The 13,418-nt window shown below is 35.8% G+C and overlaps 1 protein-coding gene across 1 annotated transcript; it reads left to right on the plus strand.

Moving 5' to 3' along the window:
- Window positions 1-7,863: 7,863 nt before the first annotated feature.
- Window positions 7,864-8,610, plus strand: LOC130963377 (secreted RxLR effector protein 161-like). The gene has a single exon (XM_057889501.1). The coding sequence runs from the start codon at window positions 7,864-7,866 to the stop codon at window positions 8,608-8,610; it is 747 nt and encodes a 248-aa protein (XP_057745484.1).
- The last annotated feature ends 4,808 nt before the right edge of the window (window positions 8,611-13,418 follow it).

A 13,418-nucleotide genomic window follows, 5' to 3' on the forward strand; every position in this document is an offset into this window, starting at 1 on the left:
AGTCAAAAACACAAAAAAAAAAAATCTAAACCAGAATTCTTTTATTACAAATTTATAATTCGCAAGAATCTTATTAAAAATAATTTCAATAAAATCATAAGAAATGATCATATTAAACTTATAAAATATAAAAATAAAAAGACTTCATTATATTATTACATTCTGGATCATATAAATTATGATCCTATTTGCTACATTTATTTGAAAATGATTTCATAATAAGTTTTCACTACATTATCTGATCGTAGTTTATTGCCACAGATAGATTTATATAGAAAAGACTCACAAAATAATAATAATAATAATAAAAAAAATCAACACAACTTACTAATATACTTGCCATTACTAAAACCCTAGTGGAATATAGAAAGGCATCTGATTTTGCATTGCTCCAGTAATTTTTTCGATTGTAAAAGGTAGACTAATTTGCATCTTTCAATACACTCATGTAAGGTTTTTCTCCTAGCTGCAATAATATAAGATGTAGTCCCAGAGTGTGTAGGAATTATATCATAAAAGTTAGCAATAACAACACAAATAATTACTCCAATCAACAACATTGCTAGTGCTCGTGTCATACCGACAGTTCATATAAACATATTATTTCTCTTTTCTTTTTGGTTGTAATCACAAACTATTTATATACACCGGATTTTATACATGCTTAAATATCTTTTTTAATATTATTATATGCTGTATGAAAAAGATATAAGATATTCTTCTCGTAGTTAGCGTCCCCTTTCCTGTATTAAGAGCTATATAGATTGTCAATATAACCAAAAATAAAATATTCTTATAGTGACAAATGTTCTTTCAGAATAATTTATTGTTTTGATCAAGCTTTATATTGCCTCTTGAGTTGAATTAATTTTTAGAAACAGTCCTTATATAATATGGTACTTGATTGTGTAAAAACTTATTATATGATACATTGGACATCACATGATGTGAAATGTAAAATATAGGCCGCAAAAATGTGAAGGTAAAAAAAAATATAGAAATATATAGGGATGGGGAGAGTCATGTATTGGTAATGCAGACAAAAAGAAAGGGGGATTAAGCATATATTGGAATGATGATTTCTTTATTATCATGGGAGGAATTGGTGTGTAAAATCTCATGTAGATGAGAAAAACAAAATTCTCTTATGTGTAAATATTTTTCTTATAAAAAATATAACACCTAATATTCAAATTCTTATTCTCGAGTCAAAAGTTAATGATATTACGGTGGTACGACTCTCAGGTGGATTTTTAATATATAAATATAGATAATTTCGAAAGGAGTATTAATCGAGAAGTCTAAAAATAGAGTAAAATAAAATCGCAAAGACGTATCACTCGCATCTCGACAACTAAAAGATAAAGCGTGAAGTCGAAAGCGATATAAGGATAAAGACATAAATAGAAGAATAAGAGAAGGACAATATATAGATATATAACATAAGTAAATAGCCACTAGTCGCGACCCGCGAAGTTTAGGTCGGTTAGGGTACAGTATAATAGTAGTTGACAGCAGAAACTCCTAATCTCTCCCAAGAGAAACATAGGAGCCTCTATAGACAAATTCAAAAGAGTTCAATACATAATATAAGTTCTTCAAAATAAAGGTGGAGAGATTCTAAGCAAAATATAAAGTGGAGAATGTAAAGATCTTCGCCATCTCTCAGATGAACCACAGCTCACTTCTGAGTACCTGGACCAGTATCTAAAAAATAAGAGATATATACAGAATGAGAACTCCCGACCCATGGGTTCCCAGTACGGTAAAAGTGACAAATAAATATAATGTATTGCAATAAAAACTCACTAAGCATTCTTGATGAATTTGAAAAACTCTAAATTAATATTTGTGATGACTAAACATTATTAAAATAATTAAATACAAAATTATTAATTTGATTCTCACTTAACATATATTGATTAATAATTTTGTTGCAGGTTTTAATATTGGGCCGAAAAATTTCTGGTGCAAGCCCAATTACATTCAGCCTTTGGTTTTGATAATATATGATAAATATGACTGAATTGATTCTTTATGTTACTAATTTAATCAATTATAGTTACAAGTCCAAGTTGAAAATGCTTTCCTATTTGCTTTATACATGATCCAAAAATTCATCAGGAAAGCAAATGTTACTATTGGGTCAGAATTAAATGATTGAAACAACTAAGCCCAATTTTAATTCCTCATGCATGATCCGAAACAAATGGAAGAAGGAAAGCAAAATTGCTTCCAACGGATCCAAGCATTTCACCATGTGATGGATTCCAAAATTCATTACATTGTCATTTATTGCATGGGAACTATGAGAGAGAAAGCAAGACAATTGATTTGATTGTAGCACTTATGGCTACACGCTACTCAGCAAGGAAAGAATTATTTCATTTAATCTCATTCTCTTTTCTAATTCAATGCTTTTTAAATTTCTCTCTTCTCTCTCTATTTGCTTCTCTTCTTCGGTTATTACCCAGGAAACAATGGAAGCTATGTTCAGCTACCAAAAGAAAGAAGAAGCTGCATGCATCAAGACCATCAAAATGATGATGGCAAGAAAACATAAAAAACAAAAAGTATGTTGTGGCTGAGATCATCACCAAAAGTGGTAAGATTTGGTGAGGTAATCTCAAGCTCTCCATACCCAAAAAGAAAGAAGGAGATTCGGCCAGCAAGTAGGAGATCTTTGGAGGCATGGGTTATCTCTGATTCTGCTCAACCACCACAGGAAGTAGCTAGAGTGGCGAAGTGATGGAAGAGGCAGAGATTGGAGCAGATGAAGCCATCATCATCATGAAGCATCAAGGGCCAGAAATCCATCTTGGAGAGCAAGCCAAGGATGGAGCGCTCGGATTGATGAAGAGTGATGACCAAGGAAGAACTAGAGGTACTTGCATGTTGAGTTTTGCATGAGTTACCTCTTCTCTCTCTGTGGCCGAACCGGATCTGTTTTGAAGGAAAAGAGGTTAAGCTTGTTTTTGTTTCAACTATGAAGACTTCTCTTCTCTATAAAAGGGGTGAACAGTCACGGTTTGATTCAAGGGAAGAAAGTGAGAGTGCAAGGCACAGAAGTCTCATAACTACCTAAGCTTACAGATTTTCTTCTCCTTCAATGTATTCTATTTTGTAATTTTTCTGTTTAATTTTGTCATGTCTTGAGTCTCATGAAAAAAAGACAAACAGTGAGGTTTGTATGAAAAAGCCATAGAGCGAAAAAAGGCAGAGAGAGCAAAATTAAAAAAAAAAAGCCATAGATGTCCTTAGAGTTCCTTTGTTCATCTATGTTGTGTTTCATGATTTTGTGGGAATCCCCTTGTAAGTTGGGTTAGCACTTTACAGTTTGTAATCTGGATGATTATAGTAAAATTCCATCATTGTTGTGATGGAGACTGGATGTAGGCTGCATTGCACTTAGCAACTGAACCAGGATATATCTGGGTGTAATCTTCTCTCTCTACTACTCCATTTCTGTTTCTGCTGTACAGGAGCTAAAATAAAAAATATCTTATGCCAAGTGACGAGACAAAAATAAAAAGTCTCGTGGCTAGGAACGAGACAAAAACAGAATAGTCTCCTCAAAGACCAGAAATTGTATTAAAAAAAGGGGCTAAGATTCAACCCCCTTCTCTTAGCCACTGAAACCATTAATTGGTATCAGAGTTTGGCCTCAAAGAGATCAAGCTTTGCAGCTTGGAGAAAAGATCCTCATGGTAGAAAGCAGTGGCTCAAATCTGGTGTCCTACAATCTCACAAAGGGACAGTCAAGCAACAGACCTCCTCTTTTCAATGGGAAAAACTATACCTATTGGAAGGAGAGAATGAAGATCTTTGTGCAAGCAGTAGACTACAGACTTTGGAAGATCATCCTAGAAGGACCACAGTTTCCTACTAACACTAGTGCTGAAGAAGTAGTCACTCTTAAACCAAAAGCAAGCTGGACAGAAGAAGATAGGAAGAAAGTGGAGCTAAATGCCAAGGCCATAAATCTACTCAACTGTGCTATCAGCTTCGAGGAATACCGACGAGTATCATGATGCACAACGGCAAAGAAAATCTGGGATAAATTACAAATCACTCATGAAGGAACCACCATTGTAAAGAAGACTCGGATAGACATGTTAAACAGGGAATATGAAATGTTTACAATGAAGGAAGGAGAATCCATTGATGAACTGTTCGAACGGTTCAACACCATCACTGTTGGCTTGGATGCTTTGGGAGTAACACATTCTGATTCTGTGCTTGTGAGAAGAGTGCTGAGATGTCTCACTAAAGAGTGGGAAACAAAAGCTTTAATTATTTCTGAGAGCAGTAATCTTGATTCCATGACACTTGATGATTTGAGAGGAAACCTTCTTGCTTTTAAAAACACTTATTTGAAAAAAGAGTCAAAAAAGAAAGGAATTGCATTTTCTTCTGTAACTAACCCTCTGGATAATGAATCCAGTGATAACTCCTCTGAAAATGAATTTGTGTTGTTTGCCAAAAAATTCAGGAAAATGGTGAAGTTCAAAGGCAAAGGCGGCAGCTCAAGGAAAATGAAGAAAGACCTTATCAAAGTGACTTGTTTCAACTGCAAAGAAATGGGGCATTACAAATCTGATTGTCCCAAGTTAAAAAGGGAGGAGAAGAAAAAATGAGGGAAGAAGAAAGGTCTGATGGCATCATGGGAAGACTTGGAAAATGACTCAGATAGTGATGAAGAATCTGAGACCAAGTCACAACCTTGTCTCATGGCAAATCATGTAGATCAGGTATTTTTTCTAAACCCTGACACTGAAGACCTTCATCTTATGATAGATCACCTTTCTGAAAAAATAAGATGTTTTCTGACTGATAATCAAGATCTTGAACAACAAATTTTCATTCTTAAAGCTGAAAATGATTTTCTCAAAGAAAAGCTAAGGGAGGCCGAAACTGCTTGTGATCTTGTGGAAGAAAATAAGCAGTTGAAAGCTCAACTTAGAAGTTGTGAAAGTGATCACTCGGTAGTTGCATATATAAACTGTTTTAAGAAAAATGAAGAGTTGCTAAAAAAGGTCAAAAGTCTTGAAAATGACTTAGCCAAATTTACTCAAAGTTCTGAAAATCTAAATCAAATTTTGGCTAGTCAAAAACCACTCTTTGATAAAGCTGGTTTGGGATTTTATAAATCTGATAAGAAACCTTCTTTTAAAGATAAAGCTTGTTCATCCAATGACACAAGGTTTCAAGATCCCACCTACTTTAACAAAACAGCAACTCTAAGGTTTTGTAGGTTATGCAACCGAAGCGGTCATTTTCCTGTTCAGTGTTTCTTTGGTGAAAGAATGATTGGTGATAAAGTCTACAAAGTTATTTTTGATTACAATGATTTGGGACATAGGAGATGGTTTAACGTGAAAGGATCCAAGAAAATTTGGATACCTAAGGTCACTTGAGCTTATTTTGTAAGTATGCCTAGCATCCAAGAGGAAGGAAAATATGTGGTACATGGACAGCGGATACTCTAGGCATATGACCGGAAAGACAACCTTCTTCATAAAGCTTGATGAATATGATTGAGGACTTGTCACTTTCGGTGATGATGGAAAAGGAATGATAGTGGCCGTTGGAAAAGTTGGTAAAAACTTTTCATCTTGTATAAATGATGTTCTTCTTGTAAATGGTTTGAAACATAATTTACTTAGTGTAAGTCAATTGTGTGATTTATGATTTGAAGTAATTTTTAGAAAATTTGTGTGCTTGGTTGTTTGTGAAAAAACTGGGGATATTCTTTTTGAAGCTAAGAGATGCAACAATGTGTATGGATTAACTCTTGAGGACTTGAAAGAACAAAATGTAACATATTTTACATCTCTTGAATATGAAAAATGGCTATGGCATAGAAAGTTGGGTCATGCTAGCATGTACCAAATTTCTAAGCTAGTGAAGAAAAATCTAGTTAGAGGAATTCCTAAAATTAAATTTGATAAGGATCTTACTTGTGATGCTTGTCAATTAGGCAAACAAGTCAAATCTTCTTTTAAACCAAAAGATGGAATTTCAACCAAAAGGCCGTTAGAGATGTTACACATTGATCTTTTTGGTCCAACTAGAACACAAAGTCTAGGAGGTAAACACTATGGTTTGGTAGTGGTAGATGATTACTCTAGATTTGGTTGGGTACTTTTTCTTGCTCATAAAAATGATGCTTTCCATGCTTTCTCAATCCTTTGAAAGAAAATTCAAAATGAAAAAGATTTAAAAGTAGCTCATTTGAGAAGTGATCACGGAAAAGAATTTGAAAACCAAGACTTTGAAAAATTCTGTGATGACTTTGGAATTTCTCATAATTTTTCATGCCCTAGAACACCTCAACAAAATGGGATTGTTGAAAGAAGGAATAGAAGCCTTCAAAAAATGACTAGGACTATGTTATGTGAGAATGATGTTCCAAAATTTCTATGGGCTGAAGCTATAAATACAACATGTTATATTTTGAATAGGACAATAATTAGAAAAGGGTTGAAAAGAACTCCTTATGAGTTATGGAAAGGAACCCCTCCAAATCTTAAGTACTTTCATGTTTTTGGATGCAAATATTTTGTGCTTAACAACAAAGAAAATCTTGGTAAGTTTGATCCAAAATCTTATGAAGGAATGCTTGTTGAATACTCCACCACTAGCAAGGCCTATAGGATTTACCTTAAAGAACATAGAACTATAGAGGAATCCATACATGTTACTTTTTGTGATTCTAACTTAATTCCCAGTACTGTGATAGATATTGATTCAGATTATGAAGGAGCTGGAACAAGCAAAGAAAATCCCAAGTCTGCCCAAATTGAAGAATCTGCCAGTCCAGAATTGTCTCGTCAGATTGGAGGAGACATTTCCATTTTGTCTCCTGAGGCAGCACGAGAAACTGAAACAGTGAGACCAACAGAAACTCATCAAAGCTCAACACCACAAAGGAAGCCTAGAGAATGGAAGTTTATGAGGGGTTATCCTCATGACTTCATCATTGGTGATTCCTCCCAAGGAGTGACAATAAGATCCTCAACCAAAAGACAATCCGAACCAAGCAACTTTACATTTTTGTCACAAATGGAGCCCACTAATGTGAAAGAAGCTCTTGAAGATCCATCATGGGTCAAGGCCATGGAAGAGGAGCTTGCTCAATTCGACAAGAATGAGGTTTGGACTTTAGTACCTCATCTGGATGGTAAGAAAGTTACGGGTACTAAGTGGGTGTTTAAAAATAAACTTGGTGAGGATGGACAAGTTGTTCATAACAAGGCTAGATTAGTGGCCCAAGGTTACGATCAAGAAGAGGGAATAGATTTTGATGAGTCTTTTGCTCCGGTAGCTAGAATGGAAGCAATTAGGTTGCTTCTTGCCTATGCTGCCCATAAGGGTTTCAAAATGTTTCAAATGAATGACAAATGTGCTTTCCTTAATGGCTTTATTGATAGAGAAGTGTATGTGGCCCAACCCCCCAGTTTTGAACATAAAGATTTTCTAAATCATGTTTTTAAACTTTCAAAGGCTCTTTATGGCCTTAGGCAAGCTCCAAGAGCTTGGTATGAAAGGTTTAGTGCCTTCCTATTAGAAAATCAATTTCAAAGGGGTACCACGGACACAACTTTATTTATTAAAGCATCTAATGATGATATTCTTCTAGTTCAAGTTTATGTGGATGACATTGTATTTGGTTCGGCCAATGAATCCTTGTGTGAAGAGTTTGGAAAACTCATGACTAGTGAGTTTGAGATGAGTTTAATGGGAGAGCTTACTTTCTTTCTTGGCCTCCAAATTAAACAAACTCCTAGTGGTACTTTTATTCACCAAGGAAAGTATGCAAAAGAACTTATCAAAAAGTTTGGCCTAGAAAATTCTAAACCAATGGGAACACCAATGCATCCAAACAATAAACTTGAAAAAGATGATAATGGCAAAGAAGTGGATGAAACACGGTATAGGGGAATGATTGGTTCATTAATGTATCTTACCTCCTCTAGACTGGATATTATTCAAAGTGTGGGTGTATGTTCAAGATTTCAATCTCACCCAAAAGAATCCCATCTTTCGGCTGTTAAGCGCATCATTAGATATATTAAGGGAACTTGTGATTATGGCTTGTGGTATCCAAAATCTGATGATTTTTGTGCAGTAGGGTTTTGTGATGCAGATTATGCGGGAGATAGAGTGGATAGAAGGAGCACCTCCAGCATGTGTTGCTTCCTTGGAAGCTCACTCAACATGTGGTCAAGCAAAAAACAAGCCACAGTAGCTCTATCCACAGTTGAAGCTGAATACATATCTGCCTCTGCATGTTGCTCACAATTAATTTGGTTAAAAACGCAGTTGGAAGATTACAAATTAAAAATCAATAGTATACCATTATTTTGTGATAACATGAGTGCTATAAATATTTCAAAAAATCCTGTTTTACACTCAAGAACAAAGCACATTGAAATCAAATATCATTTTATTAGAGAACATGTGCAAAAGGGTACTATTGATATTCAATTTGTAAAATCTGAAGATCAAATTATTGACATTTTTGCAAAACCCCTCTGTGAAGATAGATTCTGTTCTCTGAGAAAGAGCTTGGGAATGTTTGATTTAAGTTTTGTTGAAAATCTGTGAAATTCTTACTCTGCTCAGTTTTGTCTCGTAGGAATGGACGAGATAAAATTACAAGCATGTTAGAGAAGCTGTAATTAAGGGGGAGGCTGCACAGACTTTATTCCTCATGGGCCGTACAAAATCTCTTTGACCCCACCTTGACTTTTTGATTGATCCCTCATTTTATGATGATCAAAATCTTTTTGTTTTCATATCAAATCCTATTGGAAGTGGTTATTGTTAAATCAAATCCCTCTCTCTATCTAATCCCTTGATTCTAGGAAACCACTTTTTTAAAATCCCTTGGTTAATAACCGTGCCATGTTGATCATTAACTTCCCTTTCCAATCAACATTTAATGCACCTCTAACCTCTCTCCACTCTCCACACTCTTCGGCCCTTTCCTCTTCTTCCAACTCCATATCTTCTCTTCATCATAAAGAAGAAAACAGCCTCTAGGAAAAGTGAACGCATTCGCCTTTCTCAAAAGACCCCCTCTCCACAAACCCACACTCATATCCACATTCATTCTACATCCTCATCTTCTCCTTCACCACCATCCAAACGTACTTCTACCATGAGAAAGAAAGTAATTGCCCAGAAAAGTTCAGGCCGAGGCAAAAACAAGGAGCCGAGTGTTGAGGAAGAATCATCTCACACTTCACCCATCGCATCACCACCACCATCACCGAAGAAAGCCACACCTGGGAAGAGTGGTCAGAAATCAAAGGGCTTCGTTCTACACAACACCATGGAACTGGCAAATCTGGAATCCTTGGAGTTCAAAAATAAATTTGCCAAGAATCACTCCCACTTCGATCCTGCCAGATTCAACTCTTGCACTTCTTATGAATTCCACAAGGAAGTCATACAAAAGCGTCATCTTTGTTTGACGTACCTTGTCAATCTTGAGACTCTCGCCAACAAGGGAATAAATGTCTCCCCTCTCTTCGAACTGCTTCAATGGACTCCTCTGCTTCAAATCCAGAAGCCAGTTTATCCAGGACTGGTCCGTGAGTTCTATGCTAACATGCGCCTTATTGATGGCACCATCCATTCATATGTGAAAAGAGTTCACATCACCCTTGACACTGCCACCATTGGAACTGCCTTGGGATACAAAGATGAAGGGCCGAGAGCATACATGGCCGAAAGGTGGGACTCACAAATCGGCGTTACTCATACCGTGGTTCTTCAACACATATGTGAGCGTTTCTCAGGCTTGGATGGAAATATTCCTACTCACAAGGCTTTAGGCTCCACCAACTCATTGCTTCACAGGATCATCACCCACATCTTAACTCCTCAAAGCGGGTCTCACAATAGAGTAACATATTCTGACTCCCTCATCTTATTTGCACTTATTACATCTACTCTCATTTCTTTTGGTTATATTATGATCCGCCATATGTGGGACTCGGTCAAGAGCACCAAAAAGGCAAATCTGCCCTATGGTATGTTCTTAACCAGTATCTTTGAATTCTTTAAAGTTGACATTTTGAATGAGAAAGTAGAGAACAAAGTGTCAATGGTCAAAGGAGGCGGAGCAGTGAAAGGAACCAAAAGCAAGAAATCCATGGCTTCAGAAAACCACCAAGTCCATCAAAAAAATTCTCACAGAATTTTCCAATATGTCAGAAGTCATGGTGCAATCTCATAAGGCTGCACGTAAACTAGCATATGAAACTGAAAGAGCGTGGATGAGATGCAAAGATAGAGTGGGTCTAATGCTGGAAAACTTGGAGAACAATTTGGGAGGTGATAATGAAGAAGATGAAGGAGAATCTGATCTGCACCTGTCTGATGATTAACTTTCTGCTTAAGTTTAGGATATTGGCTTAATTAGGCTCAATCTGTTTCTCTGTTTTGTGTTAAGATACTTTGTGAAACTATGTTTTGTTTGGTTATATCTTGCATATCCTATTTTCTGTGACAAAATCTTGATTGCAGGTGCCCCTTTGATGACAAAAGGGGGAGAATAAGCTGAAAAATTGAAACTGGAACAGGGGATTTGAGAACAGGGGATGAAATTTTCATCCTGTGAAAATTCATGATCACCTCTGTTGATAAATAAATAATGCATTCGGCATTCGGTTTATGTTGATTGAGAATGCATTCGGTTTATCTTGATTGCTGCCATTATTTGATGTTATCTTGGTAAAATAGGTGTTTATTGTGTTTATAATACATTTAACTTACCTTGATAAAATGATTTTTGGTTGGAATTATTTTTGGCAGTTCTTAATGATGAAAGTTGCTGTGTTTGGAAAGTTTAAATCATGAATAAAAAATATTTTTCCTACCAAGATTGCTCTGATTTAGTGAAAAATATTTTTGAACAGCAAGTTTTCTACCAAAAATAGTTTCTTGAATGTTTATGGCATGTTTGAGCATAAAATTAAACTTGTGATAGCAAAAAAGGTTTTGTATATCATTCAAATCTGCTCATAAATCAAGCATTTAGCATCATGGAATGAATATGCTAAATATCACTGTTACTTGAAGCTTGATTAAATTGTTACATGTATAAAGCTTCCCTTGGTAAAAATGACATATATTAAGGGGGAGCCTTGTGACAACTTGAAAGGGGGAGAAATTCAAAACATTCAAAGGGAGTATTCTATACTCAAACCTTTAATTTCTTTCCATTTCAATTTTTAATAATGTTTGTCATCAAGGGGGAGATTGATGAGTTTGAAAAACTCTAAATTAATATTTGTGATGACTAAACATTATTAAAATAATTAAATACAAAATTATTAATTTGATTCTCACTTAACATATATTGATTAATAATTTTGTTGCAGGTTTTAATATTGGGCCGAAAAATTTCTGGTGCAAGCCCAATTACATTCAGCCTTTGGTTTTGATAATATATGATGAATATGACTGAATTGATTCTTTATGTTACTTGGGCCAATTTAATCAATTATAGTTACAAGTCCAAGTTGAAAATGCTTTCCTATTTGCTTTATACATGATCCAAAAATTCATCAGGAAAGCAAATGTTACTATTGGGCCAGAATTAAATGATTGAAACAACTAAGCCCAATTTTAATTCCTCATGCATGATCTGAAACAAATGGAAGAAGGAAAGCAAAATTGCTTCCAACGGATCCAAGCATTTCACCATGTGATGGATTCCAAAATTCATTACATTGTCATTTATTGCATGGGAACTATGAGAGAGAAAGCAAGACAATTGATTTGATTGTAGCACTTATGGCTACACGCTACTCAGCAAGGAAAGAATCATTTCATTTAATCTCATTCTCTTTCCTAATTCAATGCTTTTCAAATTTCTCTCTTCTCTCTCTATTTGCTTCTCTTCTTTGGTTATTACCTAGGAAACAATGGAAGCTATGTTCAGCTACCAAAAGAAAGAAGAAGCTGCATGCATCAAGAGCATCAAAATGATGATGACAAGAAAACATAAAAAAACAATGTTGTGGCTGAGATCATTACCAAAAGTGGTAAGATTTGGTGAGGTAATCTCAAGCTCTCCATACCCAAAAAGAAAGAAAGAGATTCGGCCAGCAAGTAGGAGATCTTTGGAGGCATGGCTTGTCTCTAATTTTGCTCAACCACCACAGGAAGTAGCTAGAGTATCGAAGTGATGGAAGAGGCAGAGATTGGAGCAGATGAAGCCATCATCATCATGAAGCATCAAGGGCCAGAAATCCATCTTGGAGAGCAAGCCAAGGATGGAGCGCTCGGATTGATGAAGAGTGATGACCAAAGAAGAACTAGAGGTACTTGCATGTTGGGTTTTGCATGAGTTACCTCTTCTCTCTCTGTGGCCGAACTAGATCTGTTTTGAAGGAAAAGATGTTAAGCTTGTTTTTGTTTCAACTGTGAAGGCTTCTCTTCTCTATAAAAGGGGTGAACAGTCACAGTTTGATTCAAGGGAAGAAAGTGAGAGTGCAAGGCACAGAAGTCTCATAGCTACCTAAGCTTACAGATTTTCTTCTCCTTCAATGTATTCTATTTTGTAATTTTTCTGTTTAATTTTGTCATTTCTTGAGTCTCATAGAAAAAAGGCAAACAGTGAGGTTTGTATGAAAAATTCATAGAGCGGAAAAAGGCAGAGAGAGCAAAATTAAAAGAAAAAGCCATAGATGTCCTTAGAGTTCCTTTGTTCATCTATGTTGTGTTTCATGATTCTGTGGGAATCCCCTTGTAAGTTGGGTTAGCACTTTACAGTTTGTAATCTGGATGATTATAGTAAAATTCCATCATTGTTGTGATGGAGACTGGATGTAGGCTGCATTGCACTTAGCAGCTGAACCAGGATATATCTGGGTGTAATCTTCTCTCTCTACTACTCCATTTCTGTTTCTGCTGTACAGGAGCTAAAATCAAACATATCTCGTGCCAAGTGACGAGACAAAAATAAAAAGTCTCGTGGCTAGGGACGAGACAAAAACAGAAAAGTCTCCTCAAAGACCAGAAAGTGTATTAAAAAAAAGGGGCTAAGATTCAACCCCCCTTCTCTTAGCCACTGAAACCATCAATTGGTTCTAAACTTCCTTTCACCAAATATTCACCCTATGTTCTTGCTAATCCATAAACAGGCAACTGTCATAAGGGAATGCTAAATCTAATTCATCTTCCTCATGCTTCCCAACTTTCTAACTCTCCAACGATTCAAAATTAGAATCATAAATAAAACCATCACCAGTTGTTCTGTCTTAGCAATTATATATCAATACATCATATCCTCACCTGGAGCAAGTGGAATCACTTCACTGCGTCTACCTAGGGAGCTCAGATTATCTCATTCAATAGTCATCGTCGTTATTCAATTACATAATCAACTCATCTCATCA

This window comes from Arachis stenosperma, chromosome 2, assembly GCF_014773155.1.
Source record: "Arachis stenosperma cultivar V10309 chromosome 2, arast.V10309.gnm1.PFL2, whole genome shotgun sequence".
Lineage (NCBI taxonomy): Eukaryota > Viridiplantae > Streptophyta > Magnoliopsida > Fabales > Fabaceae > Arachis > Arachis stenosperma.